The 16910-nt window shown below is 40.8% G+C and overlaps 1 protein-coding gene, 1 long non-coding RNA gene and 1 pseudogene across 2 annotated transcripts; 1 reads left to right on the forward strand and 2 right to left on the reverse strand.

Moving 5' to 3' along the window:
* The first annotated feature begins 1585 nt into the window (after window positions 1-1585).
* On the forward strand, window positions 1586-6058 carry LOC119485610 (annotated as a pseudogene).
* On the reverse strand, window positions 2287-4649 carry LOC119485635. The gene is made up of 2 exons (XR_005206319.1): window positions 2567-4649; window positions 2287-2462 (listed from the first exon to the last, which is right to left on the reverse strand). It is a non-coding gene; the product is annotated as an uncharacterized LOC119485635 (long non-coding RNA).
* A 7742-nt stretch (window positions 6059-13800) lies between the features above and the next one.
* Window positions 13801-16044, reverse strand: LOC119498319 (P2Y purinoceptor 1-like). The gene has a single exon (XM_037787096.1). It carries the CDS (start codon window positions 15304-15306, stop codon window positions 14284-14286), a length of 1023 nt encoding a protein of 340 aa, XP_037643024.1. The 5' UTR covers window positions 15307-16044; the 3' UTR covers window positions 13801-14283.
* Window positions 16045-16910: the final 866 nt, after the last annotated feature.

Here is a 16910-nt window from a genome sequence, read left to right on the forward strand (position 1 = left end):
CATTTACATACACTGCAACCAGGAAAAAACTGGGACACATTTAGAATGTTTACATTTAAATCTGTGTAAAGGGTCTAAATATTGTATATTTGTGACATCACAAATGGACAAGTGGTTATCCTATGATTTCATCTCATATTGTTAATAATGTAATAAAAAAAACATGTAAGGGCATTGTTGTGAAAGAATCCCCGACAGGGCGATGCTGCAACCAGACGCGAATTCTTTCACAACAGTGATCCGCTAGTACATTGTACATTATCCTGCTTATTACACGGGAAGAAATTACTTACTGAAGAAATCAATATTTTGACACAAAAACAACATCAGAGCTGCGCCCAAAGCAACGGACTGTTATACAGAAATTCCAGAACGCTGTGATTGACCAATCAGAATCAAGTATTCAACACAGCCGTGTAATAAAGATAAATGAAATGTTGTTAGTTAGTATGTTAATTTGTGGAGAACCAACAGAGTGCAATTCCAGATCATGTTGAATCTTTTTCACAGAATACTGAATCTTTTTAAAGGGACTCTCTGTAGGAATCAGAAATGTCTTGTTAACAGCGACACCTGTGGCCGTTAAGTCAACGAAAGTCAGCGTCCTGTTGCTTGTGCTCGCTCTACATAGACATGAACGAGCATCGCTCAAAACAGTGAGGCGACACACGTCAGCTAAAACCACAATATCACTCTATATTTCACCTGCTGGAGCAGGAAGTTGTCAATATTTTGCAAGACGGGCTTCACTAGATATAACTTTGTGGTTTTGGTGCTTCCGTGTAGTTTGTGTTGGAACAGCGTAGCCACACGCGAGCGTGCATGGGAAACACCGACCCGCAATGATTTATACGTGTAAGAAGTAACAAACAGTCCCTTTAATAGAAATGAATAGATGGATATTGCATTTTGATATTTAATGTGATGGATTTTCATGTGTAAGAGGATGTTGTGGAAGGACATGGTGCAAGGAGGGTTCAGTTGTAGGTCAGTAGTGCTGTAGTTGACAGCTGTGGGTAGGTGTGTTGACAGAGCTCTGGGATTGGCTGGTGGCTGGTGGTTTGGACTCTCGAGTGGTTATGGTAAGCAGCTGGACTGTAGACAAGCTGATAACCTGTGATGATTTTATTGGTTGGAGTTTGTATTCCCTTTCGCTGGTCAACATTCAAGATACAACAATCAAGGAATCTGGGATTTGATATGCAATAAAAATAGATAGATAGATAGATAGAATCATACACTCCTCCCTTTATCATTAACTTATGAATAATGCGATATAGAAATATAACGGCATAGTAAAAGGTCATTTTATTTTATTTCTTACTATGGCCAGAGTCCAAAGTTCATTATTCTCAATTTCAGTTTCACTCTATGTAATTCATGACCTATTACATTAAACACTATCCCTTGTGATGGTTGGGACCTGGAGCCAGTGATCCATGTTGGTTGTTTGCTGTTCGTGCTCAAAGCAGAATCATCCCACAGCATTTAGTTTTTTCCTTATTTATTTGTAAAGAAGGCAAAAATATGAGCAAAGCAAATTGTAGTTCCACATTTACATTTTTCCACAGTTCCACAGTAGGCACTTTATGGCAGTATTGGTGTTTGGAATTTTACACCAAAGTAAAACATACAGTAGGCAGCCCTGCAGATTAAATGCAAAGCCAAGAATAATCACAAAATGAATCAAACTGCCTGTATGTCGCCTGTAACCTACACACTGTACATGAGTGAATGTGAATGTATGGCCTGTACAAGTTCAGATGAGTGTGGAGTCCAGAAGGTTCAGGACTCAGATAGTCGCCCTCCCAGACCTCTGCAACCAAATCCTACTGCTGCTCCTACCAGACTTACACCCCTTTCACACCCAGGACTCAACCAGGGTTGATTTTGTGTATGAAAGGGTTGATCGACTCGCCTTTGCGACCCAGGACGAGAGGTGGGTCGGACCGGGGTCGATTTCGATGTGAATGGCACGGACCAGGGTCGCTAACAACCAGAGCGACGGCAGCAGGAATGATTTCAGAACAACACGGATATGTGGCGAGACTTTGAGGTGCATTAAAGCGCTTCGAGCGGTCGGAAGTCCATTTACCATTTACCATTTACATGCATCATTCTGAGACATTTTATGGTTTTGCACAAATTGATGATGCCACTATCATCTCCTCTCTCTGTAATCCTCCAGAGGATAGGTTAACCCTGGTCCAACCCTGGTCATTGGTATGAAAGGTGTTAGGTTTTGTTTTTAAGCTGGACCCCAAAGCAGAGACTGGCACAGGTAAGTAAAAAATTAAACAGAGTTTATTTTACAACAAAGAGAAAAAACGCAGGCAGAAGGGCAAGGAGCTGCCTGGCCGGCTCGTGGCCTCGGAGGGATCGGACCACGAGGACTAAGCACATGGAAAACTCAGTCACTGAAGACGCGGAAGCAGCAGCAGCAGCGAGGCAGACCGGAAGATCTGACAAGAAGACAAAAAAAACACTGGTAAGTAACAAAGCCACGAGTGAACACTAGAAAGATCTCAAACTAGAAAATCTACTCAGATGGAACGTGATGCAGTACCGAACAAGACGGAATTATCTGGCGCCGTAGTGGAGTGGAATCCAGGCTTTTATGGTGAGGTTGATGAGGTTGAGTGAGAACCGATGTGCGTCCTCTGCTGCTGCAGGCGGAGCCAGCCACACCTCCGCCACACACAGGCCCTGCCAAGAGAAAAATACAGAGAGGAAGAGAACAGAGAGAACAGGCAAACACAACACAACCAACAACAAAAAACAGAACAACAGAATCACAACAAAAGGGGTAATAGTGAGCACTCCATCATGGTTAGTATTCCAGAATGTAGAGCTGGTTACAAGCTGTGTACCTCTATATTATTATTTATTTGGTATCTTATGTTATTGGGCTTGTATGACATATTGTAAATTACATCTTTAAAAGGGAAATGGACAGCTGCAGTTTTTAATATGAAGCAATCTTTGACAGTTGTACGGTGCTATTTTCACTCCACTGTCCACATGGTCTGCATTATAGAACACAGAATGTGTTCATTCAGCTGCACAGGCCACAACTGAATTGTTGGTCATGTTGGTGGAAGTGGAAGCACCGTACACCTTATTGGGGCGTTCAGACCGAAAGTGGCACACACACACATGGCTACAAGTCCAGTTTGATCAAAGAATGAATGAGTTGAAGGATTGGCAGATGCCAAAACACAACAACTCTGAACTTAGCTGCAACTACTCATTATTTTCATTATCAATTAATCTGCCGATTATTGTCTCTATTATTCTCTTAGTGGTTGAATCAATAAAATGTAAAAAAAAATAGTGAAATATGTCCATCATTATTTCCCAGAGCACCAAGGTAACAGACACTCACACCTGCTTCATGCAGTAGAGGTGTGAAAGTAAGCCAGATTTTACAACTACTTGAACTGTCATTTTTTTATTTATATGAATGAGTGCAAGAATGCTTTTAAGGAAAGACTCGGTATATGGTAGGTAGAAACTGTTGAAGTATGCACTTATAATGTCCGAGACACACCTCACCTGAACCTATCTCTCTAGCTTAATTAATCAACTTTAATTAACCACCCAAATGAAAACTGAAGGAGTAGTAGTTATTTGTGAAACTGCAGTGAACGGTTGAACAGAATATGCGTGCTATCAGCTGGAACAGGAAACATTCTGTGGTTTTGATGCTGAAATCTGCCAAATATAAAAACAGAAAAAACAGGATGTCACTTCTCCAATAGGTGTGGGTGTCAAGAACAAGACTATAAAAACATAAAAAGATCAAAGATGTTACTTAGAACGGATGATCCAATCATTTGGTGATGTTTAAGTTTGAACCATATATGGATCTAGAGACGGAGGATGCTCGGGAAAAAAAGTATAAATAGAGAGAGACAACAGAAAACGGGGCTTTTTGGGCTTTCTCTTTTTTCATTTTGAGAGACTTTTTTAAATTTGTAGCCCTTTTTGGGAGAAATCTTTCCTGACAGGCATTTTTGACTTTGTCATTAGAGCATTTTTTAAAACCGTTTTGACTTTTTGTTGTTATTTTGTATCCATTTTATTTTTGTAACTTGAAACCCTTTTATTTTTGTTAAAAAGAAAGGTAAGAGAGCTCCTACTTTGAGAGAAAGCTGACAGTAGATATCAATTTGTTCTAAATTCCTAGCAGCAAATAGCTAAATACTTTTCAATCAGGGTCTGAAATTAACTTTTTTCACTTCCTGCCACTGTGGCAGACAAATATTTATCTTTGTCTGCCACTCAGAAATTTTATCTGCCACTTTTGAAATCTCTGCGCTTCATAAGAGAATAACATTTCAGATTGGATATCATTCAATGCTCGATATATTTGACATAAAAAACATTATATACACGGTAAATTACAGTGTTCAAATTACACCGTGGCTTCTGGGGGAGCCCTGTTTTTTGAGCATTATTATAATAATAACTCAATGGCACCACCGTTGACGTTCGTATCTCCATTATTTATCCAAGCAGGACTGTGCTGCCCACCGGCTGCTAACAGATAACGTTACTAACTCTCCTCCTGCTGATTTCAACACACATTTATCATGGAAAAACAGGGTGCATCCCGTCAGGTTTAGTAGCTCCATGTTGTTGAGCACTTTTTTTCTCTCCGCTGTGTCTCCGGTCCAAAAACAAACTGAAACATGATACAGCGTGCGTATGCTTCATTTTGCATGCGTAACTGTCGGAGCATCAATAAGAGGAATCGATAGACACAGAGGCATGAGATGCAAGAAAGCGGACAACTACGGTTCTCTATTCCACTAGCAGTTTCCCTGCCTTCCAAAGTGGCAGATATCCTGATGATTTCACCCGCCACTGCCAACAATTTACCCGCATTTGGCGGGTGGTGGGTGCTAATTTCAGGCTGGTGATTTGAAGATGAAGTTGAGCCCGGTTTCAACAGCCTCTGTCATCACACCCACTGTGTCAATGCAGTGGCCTCATTGAAATAGATGAGGGGGTCTGCATTTGTTCAGTGCGAATGTTGGTGTGAACACAGCCTTGAAGCATCTAAACGCCCATAGTGTGATGAGATGAGAGCTCTTCTCAAGGCTGTGTGGGCGTGTACAGACCGTGCTTGATTGACGGCTCCCTCATTCTCCTGCTAGCTTTGCTGCACACTTTGAGGTCTGATCAACCAGAGTTATTGAGAATGCCCCGTGTGGTCTTTAAACTTTTGAAAACCTTCACTAGTATACTGTCTGATGGATGTGATACGATATGAGAGCACCTGTAGATTCATGACTTTGTGTGATGTATTTCCTAGATGAAACAAGAAGAGCTGCAGCTCATTCAGAGGAGCTCGCACAATCACTTGCTACCAACTGCAGAAGAGCAGAAGCACACTTCATATTCGTCTGACAGCACGGTGTCGTCTCTGATTGACGAGCGGAGGCTGCGGCGACCCTGGCTAACACCCAGGTGAAGCTCCTCCTCACTCCTCTGGGACCGCTCTATGGAGAGATCATCAGGGGCCGTCGGGGAGCTGGAGGTCTTCATCATTAAGTACGACCAGGGTGGTTTGGTGGACAGTGACATGGCAGCTTCCACGCAGCAGAGACTCCAGCAAACCCACCTGTACATGAAGATATGAACGACTTTGAGAGCAGATTGAGTCAGAATCTTGGCCCTCCGCTCCTGCAGAACCAGCTCATCCCCCAACACAGCCAACTCCCCACTTACTACAGCTCAGCGCATCACTGGCCTTCAAGATACAACATACTGGTCAACAACCTGATACCTGACAGGTTCTATAAATTCTCTGTCAAGAGATTAGATGCTGTAAACTTGGTGTGTGGACCTTGGATCAACACCATCATCCTAAAGACCTTGGGTATGTCCAAGTAAGAGCAAGATGACCCTTTTTGAACATGAAGAGAATGAAGAGAATGCACGGCTTGTGTGTGTATATAGATAGAAATATATTTGACCTGTTTTATTGTTTATCTTAAAGAGACAGGGCGCTAAAACGGAGCGTTTCAGACAGAGGGTGAATACAGGTATATTCAGACAGACAGGAGGAGAAAAATAATGTGTTTTTTGAACATTAAAGCATGTAAACATGTTCTAGGAAAAAAAAATATATATACAAATATGAACCTTGAAATGAGCATGTCTCCTTTAAGTTAACTGCTCCAAGCAATCACTACCGCAGCTAACAGTCAACTAAAAATGACTTTCTGGGACGGTTACATCACTCGTTACTGATTTGGTTAGGGCAAAACACAACAATAAAACCCCTCCTCAAGATGACAAATTGGCTAACTCGAGCAAAATGAATGAATAAAGTGAAACCGAACAGCAATTCAGTCTGAAGTTAAGAGGATTGAACTTCCATAACAGCATAGAAAAGGTGCAGCAGCAGCAGCAGTATGAAGTGAACGAGGTTAAACGTGCATTGTCTCTGATTTTCCAGACCTGTGTAATACTGCATGGTCTCTGGCTGTAGAGCTGATCCTGGTGTTTTCCTCTAAGTGCTTCGGCACATTCATCATGCTGCTCTGTGTTTTTCTTACCAGACTGCGTTTACAGAATCAGGGGATGGAGTGGAAGATGGTAATATTTATCTGTAGAGAAAACACAAGTTTGTGTTGGGATCCCGCTCAGACACCACAAAGGCACAAAAGACACGGACGGAATGAGCTCTCTTCTGTCGGCCTCTGAGTTCTGTTGAACAGGACTGCAATGTTGCAATGTTTCTCTGACTCAGAATGAGGGAGTGGGAATCGTTTGAATGGGCGTCTGAGACCTCCGCAGCGTGAAACCACAGGAAGATGATTTCGCCACCGCGAAGGAAGAATGACGCTCCGTACGGTTGAGATTTTGTTCCTGTTTTTTGCCATCATTACATCACACATTGTGGAATAGTGTTGATTACACAATCCTTTGCTTTGGTGGGAAAAGGCTTGTGAGCATGTCTTACTTGTGGAGAATCAAGAAGTAGTTTTTAGTTTTCTGCCTTCAGTCCACCAGAAACCACTTGTGGCTTTTGTGTACCCTTCAATGGAGCAGGGGAATGTTGGACTAGGAAAGTAGATCCTTATTGTGTTAAATGTTCCTGTTTATAGCACGATCCCAGGCCAGATTCAAGCCAGAGTCATTATTCCATCCATGCCAGGAACTCAATCGGCTGCTAGGGGCAGAGCAGGTCAAGCATCTAATAAGTCATTTAGTGACACAGACTCCAACCAGCTCCATGCCCCTGGCCTTGACTTCCTGTTTCATTGTGCTGTTTCATTAGAACTGACGAGGACAGGATGCTTTACCTCGCTAATGATGCAGTTCTAAAGAATCCATAAAAACAGATGACATCAGACATTTTCCAGTAATTATAGTCCTCATTAAACTTTCACTTTTGCACTGGCTTAAAGCTGCAGTGCGTAGAAATCCGGAAAACGCAAAATCCTGCATCCCCTCGAGCTGCTCTCTCCTCTCTCTCCTCTCTCCGCTCTCCCCTCTCTGTCCGAAGCCCGTCCCCCCACACGAGAACGGGCATATGCACGCGCTTCATACGTGCTCGCTACATCTGAGGAGGCTACCGCAGCGAGCTACACATTACCTTCTAACGACATCAACAGTTTGGACTGTCTTTTTGAAAGTCTGTCTTTCTTTTTTTGGGTTGTTTTGAGGTGTAGGCAGTTGCTGCCAATGCTGGAATAGCAAGCTTTCCAGTAGGTTGTTCCGCCATTGACCGAGGCTTTCACTATCTACAGAGACCAGACGTGAACGCGCATCTCCTTTTGTGGAACAGCCAATAGGAACGCTCTCTCTGAAATGCCCTGTGATTGGTCAAAGTCTGCCGTCACGGGCAAGATTTTCTAAAGCCTGTAAACAGAGCCATGAGGAGGTGCAGAGGTGTAGTTTTCTCTCAGATCACTTGAATTACAATATGCTGAAAGGTTATTATGGAATTTTTGCCAAATTATGCCAAAATATTGTTGCCTACTGCCACTTTAATACAGTTGCAGAGAAATAAGGTAGTTGAACTCCTGAGCAACGTTGGCACCATACTTGCCAACCGTCACGATATTCCCAGGAGACATCCTTGTTTTTCATCGCCCTCTCCCGGTTTCCTCCCGGGGTCACAGTTCTCCCGTATTTCTCCAAATTTATGGCAAATTCTCACACTTTTTTTTTTTCCTTTTCGTTATCTTAGCTTGTTTCTGGAACTGAACAGTGTGTATAATCCCTACTGTTTCCACCCGGACGACAATAGAGCTACGCCAACTATCATTTCCCGGCGGAAAAGAGCAGTCTTTGCTCGCGACATAGCGCAGTTTGAGCTCATGTTCAAGCTGCGCTCGCCACAGCGTGCAGCGTCCAAAGTCGGGCTTTGCTCGATGCAGCGAAAAGCCATCGTGGTGCGGCGCAAGCCGTTAGAAATAACAGGTTTCAGAGCGCAGTGGTGCCGTTGTCACGTGTCTGAAAGGACCTTCAGCGAGTGAGAGAAGGAGAGAACTAAGAGAAAGAAATACTCAAACAGGATCAAAACATAAATAAAAACGGATGAATATTAGTTTATGCCAGAGATTCACACACCAAGTTCACACCAGAGGGGCAAATTATTCAGTTTTCTTTCCTGAGAGTTAAATGTAAAATCAAAAGTTTAACATAAAAATGCTGTTGCAGTGTACTTATTATTTTGCTATTTTCACTCTTTTAAAGTCACCAGAATGCAGGAAACAAAGTCTCTGAAACTCTAATTTTTAGATACAACACAGTAAAAAAAAACAAAAAAAAACAAAAGTCAAACAAATGATGAACAATTTAAATAGAAGGCAATATAAAAAATAGGAACAATGGAAAAACAAAGTACGGCTGGCACCCTTTCCTGAAATGGTGACAAGTAGGTGAGCTGGCTGGGAAATTTCTCATCTGGGAAAAAAAAAACACTTTACGCTGTAATTTTGCTGTATGAATCCGGACACTACAGGTGAATAGGGTCAAACATGTAATAATAGATACCACCATGGAACTTCCCCAGTCGATTATATTCAGAGAGATTATTTTTTTGTGTTACAAGTTTTCTGAAATTGTATGTTTATATATGCAAATGAGGCAGTGTGAGACGCGGTGTAGTAAAATAAACACCTAAATGTGTATTTTGGATGTTTTCTTTCCACAAGTCTGATGTTATGGAATGTTATGGAAGCAAAATAGTCAAAAATCTCAAAAATGACCAGTGCATGAAAAAAAAATGTTTTTGCCTGGGGTGTCTCCCCTAAAATACTTAAAAAAAAAAAAAACAAGACTATGAGGAACAAGGGAGTAACAGTTGGGCATTTTAAAGGGGACACATCATGCTCATTTTCAGGTTCATATTTGTATTTTTGGGTTTCTACTAGAACATGTTTAAATGCTATATTGTTCAAAAAACACTTTATTTTCCTCATATAGTCTGTCTGAATATACCTGTATTCACCCTCTGTCCGAAACGCTCCGTTTTAGCGCATTTCAACGGAAGTGCGTTGCAAGGAAACAGCTTGGGTCCATGTTTACTTCCTGTCAGCTGATGTCATTCACATACACTGCAACAGGAAATAAACTGGGACACATTTAGTATGTTTACATTTAAAACTGTGAAATGGTCTAAATATTGTAGATTTGTGACATCACAAATGGACAGAAATGCTAACGGCTTGTTTCAAACACACAGTTTCTGAATACGGGCTGTGTGTGTTTCTCCGTGGATTGAGTGTTTTGATACTTTCACAGTATTTATATAGCACTTAAACCTGTTTTATGATATAAAAGACATGAAAATCTCACTTTTTACAATATGGGACCTTTAAAGGAAAGGAGAAATAGGGCTTTGGGAACATCTCTGGAAACTCAGATGGAGGGTTATTGAAGAACATACTGTATAAATTGAGTAGCCTAACGTTCCCAAAATGACAACAGGCCTGTAATAGTACTCCGCGTTTTACCCTTCAATTACACAGTAAGAACAAATTATGCAATATTTTGATTGTAATTGAATTATTTTCCTCTAAAATGCTCAACTGTTACACCCTTGTTCCCCATAGTTTTATTTTCTTCAACTGTACCTACAGCTAAGTAAAGTAGGAACTGGTATTTTATTGGTACCTGATGCATAAAATGAAATTACACTGTAAATATGCTAAAATAGCTTTTATTAATTGTCGCCAAACTAGATTTTAAAAATTGGCAGAATACAGCTACTGTGGCTTTTGTAGCTAAGGAAAGATCCTTTGAGTTTTTGAACATGGACTCAATCACATATTTTACTGACCAACTGTAACCAGAGTTTTACAGAAAGGTACAAAGATTGTTTATGAAGACAGGCAAAGACAGTAGCTTCAGCTTCCTGGAATTCTCTCAGTAGTGTGTGAAGTTAGCAGAGGGCAGATAAATATCTGCCGCATACCTGAGCAACCACAGAAGTCAACATTCTCTTCCTCCTTTTCTACTGAAAGCAGCGAGCAGCACCAGCTCCAACTGTCCCTAACACAGGGGTCAGCAACCTTTACTATAAAAAGAGCCATTTTAGGCAAATAAAACATAAAAAAAAGATCTGTCTGGAGCCACAAAGCATTTGAGCATGAAGGTAACACAGTTTATAGTCTAAGTATATAAGTCTAATGCAGTGAGGGCCAAAGTGCAAATGTATACGAACTATTAGGGTCACATTGAGGGAAAAAAAATCAAAGATTTTGGGGAATAAAGTCATAACTTTACGAGAAAAAAAGTCAGAATATTATGAAAATAAAGTCATAATTTATCGAGAAAAAAAGTCAGAATATAACGAGAATAAATTCATAACTTAACGAGAAATAAAGTTGTAATATTACGAGAATAAAGTCATAACTTTACGAGAAAAAAAGAAAATAACACGTAAAATTACTATAAAATATTATGACTCTTTTCTCTTAAACATATGACTTTATTCTTGTAATCTCAGGTTTATTTTTTTTCCCTCAATGTGGCCCTAATACTCCGTCGAACCGTCGTACCATAGACCTACAACAATGATAAATGAAAATGAAAATGTAAACAAAAAACAGTTATTCATTTCCATTTTTAAAAATCCACAGAGAGCCACTGGAGAGGAGCTAAAGATCTGCAGGTTGCTGACCCTTGGCCTAAATCTAGAGAGAAAGACGCCAAGTTGGCAACACTGACAGTCCGTCACTTCAGGCCTCCCTCCAAATGATCATTATGGACGTGAACTACAAACATGGCTACTGTTAGTACTCACAGCTGTCAAGCAAGCAGCTGGTAGGAGACTCTGGTGAATGAGTGCACAGGCAGAGTGCACGCAGGTAGACAGGTAGCCCGTCTAATCGTTACGTTCGGGCCTAAATGAAATGATTGGACGGGTTTATTACACACCTGCGACAGACACGGATACCGGATTATTTTTTATTTTTTTGTCAGAGCATTTGATTTGTTGATTTCTGTCGGGACATTATGAAAATTTCAACAAATATAACAAAACATGTTGTTGAAGAAGGTGATCAACTCTAGCTTTAAGGGAAAAGAGGTTATAAAGAGTTCACTGAATAACTGCCTGTGTTATCTACGGATATAATGCTTTTGTAAACAATTCACATTCTAACAAACAGAAAATCAATAAACTATTTTGATAGTTTATTGTTTAAAGAGGACATATTATAAAAAAAAGTGAGATTTTCATGTTTTTTTTTTTATTATAAAGCAGGCTTAAGTCCTATATAAATACTGTGAAAGTATCACAAAGCTCAATCCACAGGGAAATACACACAGCCCGTATTCAGAAACTCCTCATTTGAAACAAGCTGTCAGGATTTCTGTCCATCTGTGATGTCACGAATATACAATATTTCGACCCTTTACACAGTTTTAAACATAAACATTCTAAATGTGTCCCAGTTTATTCCTGGTTGCAGTGTATGTGAATGTCATCAGCTGACAAGGAGTACAGATGGACTCAAGCTGTTGCGTAGCAATGCAATCCTGTTGCAATTCCGTCTCAATTTGCTAAAACGGAGCATTTCAGACAGAGGGTAAATACAGGTATATTCAGGCCGACAGTATTAGGAAAATAAAGTTTTTTTTTAACATTTCAGCATGTAAACATGTTCTAGTAGAAACACAAAATACAAGTATGAACCTGAAAATGAGGACGATATGGGACCTTTAAGTCATTTCCCCAAGCTTACAGCTTCTCAGATAGGAGTTGTCTCACCTTAGTTAATAAATTGAATGTCTTTGGATATCGGACTGTTACGCCTGGTTCAGACTACGCACTGTATTTTTGTCGGTTACGATGGTCACTATGTCAGATTAGGCAATTGAGATTCATAAATTCTTGTTGTGACTTTGGCCAAGAGACGTGACAGACGTGATTTCATCAGGAAGGAAGCTTGAAGCTAATGGCAGCAGCACTCACCGGTAGTCTGAACCAGCCATTAGTCAGACCACACAACACATCTGATTAAATCAACTTGAGCTTCAGGAAACTGTGACATTTTTCACTGTTTTTGTTGTTTTATAAATATAATGATTAACTGATATACAATCAAAAGAATCTGCATACTAATGGTGTATATATATGTATAAAATGCAGCTTAATAAAACAGCCAGTGAGGGTCCCTCTGTATAATGCACCACAAACTACAGCCTCCAAAATGACCTTCAACACCCCTCTAAAGTTTCAACAATAACTGAATATATGAACCTGTATAGCAGGGCTGTTGTATCAGACTGCATTAATTTTAGTAGGAGGACCTATTAGTTCCACCTTACATGGTAATTCATTAATACTGACCCAATAACAATAATAATAAATCATTCTGACAGGTGGCATTCTGCACAATGAGTACTTTAATTTACGACATGAGTACATTGTCTTGATAATACTTTTGTACTTTTATTTATGTAAACATTTTAATACAAGATTTTTTTACAGCGTGGTATATTTGTACTTTTTTTACTGAGGTTTTGAATCCTGTCTTCAACACTTCCATCACTGTTGCAGTTCCCTTATTAAATCCATATTTATTTTCTCTGAACAAACTCGCAATATCAGAGCTGTGACTCTGACAGTTCCACTCTGACAGTTCCACTGTCTCTCTCTGGTGCCTGTGTAACAGGACAAAGGTAAATATAGTGCAATACATCACAAATTATAAACAAGTCCCCGGCAGTGCTTAAAGCACAATAATTGAACTTTCCCTGCACTGTCTGGTGCAGTAAAGCAGGTAATACATACGAAGTGCAACATATGAATAACAGAACCTTGGTACACTAATGTAAAATAATACTTGATACTTGATGCAATAAATCAGTGCTACTACACGAGATGTTAACACAAGCTTCAGCTGCAAATAACAAGTTGTGTCTTTTGTAATGATGTTCATTCAGCAGACACACACAGAGAGGAAAATCCTCCAGCATGCAGGACGCACAGATTTCCTCTCTGTGCGCATCTGGCACATCTGTTGAGCTGATGACTGATGGCGCTGCTGGATAACGAGGCTTTAATATCTTTGCAAATCATCACTCATGATTTCTGTCCATTTGTGATGTCACAAATATGCAATATTTAGACCCTTTACGCAGCTTTAAACATAAACATTCTAAATGTGTCCCAGTTTATTCCTGGTTGCAGTGTATGTAAATAACATCAGCTGACAGGAAGTAAACATGGACTCAAGCTGTTGCCTATAGCAGCGCAATCCTGTTGCAATTCCATCGCAATGCGCTAAAACGGAGCGTTTCAGACAGAGGGTAAATATAGGCATATTCAGGCCGACAGTATTAGGAAAATAACATTTTTTTTTAACATTACGGCATGTAAACATGTTCTAGTAGAAACACAAAATACAAGTATGATCCTGAAAATGAGCACAATATGGGACCTTTAAGTCTAATGTACAATAATACTGAATACTTGATGCAATAAATCAGTTATACTACACCAGATAATAACAGGAGCTTCAGCCGTAAATAACAAGTTTTTGTCTTTTGTAATGATGTTCATTCAGCAGACACACACACAGAGAGGAAAATCCTCCAGTATGCAGGACGCACAGATTTCCTCTCTGTGCGCATCTGGCACATCTGCTGAGCTGATGACTGATGGCGGATAACAAGGATAACAAGGCTGATAACGAGGCTTAATATCTTTGCAAACCATCAACTCATTATTGTACTTTGCTCCCGGTAATGTGGGAGTTCTGTTTCTGTGTGTGTTCTCGGTTTGGAACCGATTGTGCGTCTTTTTATTCATCCTTTCATCGTGTCGGAGTTATCGCGCGTCCCTGAGTCCGTCTCCGTGGGTCTCCGGTACAGGACTGCTCCAGTCAGACCGGCCAGAGACACCCGGGCCCGTCTGCCGAGCTCATGGAGCCTCTTGAGGAAATCATCATTCCCAACAATATAAATGAGCGGGTTGATCGCGCTGTTGAGACACGCCAGACATCTGCCCACCTGATGCGCGATGTACACGCTGCGGTAACTGGCGCGACAAGTCCCGTTTAGTTTCAAAATCCTGATCTCCAGGTTCACATTTTTAAACACGTGGTAGGGGATGAAACAGATGGAGAAGAGGATCACCAGAAACACCACCATCTTCAAACACCTGCTCTTCAGCAGAGGATTCACGTTGGCTTTGGTGGCAAGAACCACAATAACGTGTCCATAACAGACCAGGATGATCACTAGTGGGACGGCAAAACCCGTCACGGTCCATCCGAGGCTGTAAGGCAGGTAGTACTCGATCATATCGTTCGAGGTGGTGTCGAAACACGAGTCTGGTCGCTCTAAATCATTCTTGTCGAAGAACATATCCGGGAGGATCTGAGCGATGACCAGGATCCAGACCAGGACGCTGATGGCCAGAGAGTGTCTGCTGTTGATCTTACCCATCACCCTCATGGGGTGCACGATGCCCAGGTATCTGTAGATGCTGATGCAGGTGAGGAAGCCGATGCTGCCGTACAGGTTCAGGTTGAAGCAGAAGCGCGTCACTTTGCAGAACGTCTGGCCGAACACCCATTTGCTGCTCTGCGCGTAATAGTGCACGAGGAACGGTAAGGTGAACAGGTAGAGCAGGTCCGCGAGCCCGAGGTTCAACATGAAGATGTTGATGCTGCCGATCTTGGTCCAGCTCGTGCACACGCTCCGGATCCCCCACATGTTGGACAGCGTGCCCACCACGAACACGGTGATGAAGACGGGCGGCAGGAAGGCGTGCGTGAATTTCAGGTCGATGCTCCCGCAGGTGTCGTTCGTGATGTTTCCAGACATCTCTCTCTGGGGGTCCCCAAGCTGGTTTTCAATCTGTCTTTCATTCAATATGAACTTTTCCCACAATAATCAAACAGCTAGAGACTAAACAGACTAAACATCCTCCTTTATAGACGACGTGTCTGTGCGTTGGGCAGAAAAAAACTGAATATGAAAACAAGAAGATGCCCGCCCACTTCCCTCCCTTAGTGTGGAGGTTGGTGCGATGCACTGAAGAGACATGCAGCCATGCTTGAGAGGTGAAAACGAAAATAAAAAAATCAGCATCACAGAGCTTTTACGAAGAGCAAATCAAGAGGGTTTATTCCTGTAAATGATGATTTACATCACACTTCCTGTCATGCCCAAAAAGCACTGGCACACATCCTTCCTCCCTCTTGTCAAACACTGATTGTGTAATAACTTTTAACAATAAGGTGGATTGTTTACCAGCATTTAAATCAAATGTAGATAAACCAAATGCCATTCTGCTAAGATATTCATCCTATGCATGAAACCATGAACAAAGTTTTAGTTTTATTCAACATTTATTCATCAGCATGAAAATCCATTTTATGGAGTCTAACTGAAGGAAACATATAGTTACATGGGTTAACAGGCATGCACATATACATATGCTTGGAGGTGACCTGACGTTAAGGAGGATGGATGTGTGTGCCCATGTAACTGTTTGCTTTGTTGTTTTAGTTTTTTTTAACTCTACTCTTTCTTTTTATCAGTATTACTATTGTTATTTCTTTTCTTGGTTTTGTCTTGGTTTTGAATGTTGAGGTTGTTTTCTCTGTACTTGATGGGTTTGTCTGTAAGCTCATCTACTTAAAAGTTGGTTTATAGACTGTTGTAATTACAAACAGTGGATTGCATAATAAACAGTCTTGAAAAAAGGGAAAAATAAAGTATTAAAAAAAGATACTCAGATTTGAAAAATAAAAAAGTGCACTAAGATATGTGAATGTGTATCATTTTATATTAAATATGCATAGTTTGTGTAGGAAGTGGGCCCTGTTTCTCCTCTAAAATCAGTGTGCAGTTATCTGTACACCTTCGTCTAACTCAGATTTGCTGGTGTTGGCTCCACGATGACTCTGTGTTGAGACTGGATGTTTGTGTGTGCGTGCGTGCTTGTAGATGAGGAGATATTGAAGCTAAAGTGGGTCGCGGTTCACAATCCAGGGCTCTATTTGTGCCACAGTCTGCTTCCTGGTTGTCAGTTAGACAGACAGAGAAACAACAGCATCGTCTGTTTATGTACACTCGGAAGGATGCTATCATGAAATCAAAACATACAATCTATACGTTTCTCCTGTGTAATTATGAATTTCTTAATGGGAAAAATATTCAATAACTTCAGTATTATGCAGTGTAGTACCACCAAAATCACTTCACACACCAATGGACTCTGACTGATTATACTTAATAAACTAATCAAGACATTTTGATGGCACTACACTTTATGAAAGTGAAGTTATTGAATACCTTTCCCATTAAAAATACACCAAAATTACGCAAAAGCATATTTTCCCAAACTAATTGTTGTAGTACAACTATGAGGAGATCATTGATGTGTGAAGTAATTTTTTCTGGTACTACACTGTATAATACTG

Source organism: Sebastes umbrosus, chromosome 1 (genome assembly GCF_015220745.1).
Source record: "Sebastes umbrosus isolate fSebUmb1 chromosome 1, fSebUmb1.pri, whole genome shotgun sequence".
NCBI lineage: Eukaryota > Metazoa > Chordata > Actinopteri > Perciformes > Sebastidae > Sebastes > Sebastes umbrosus.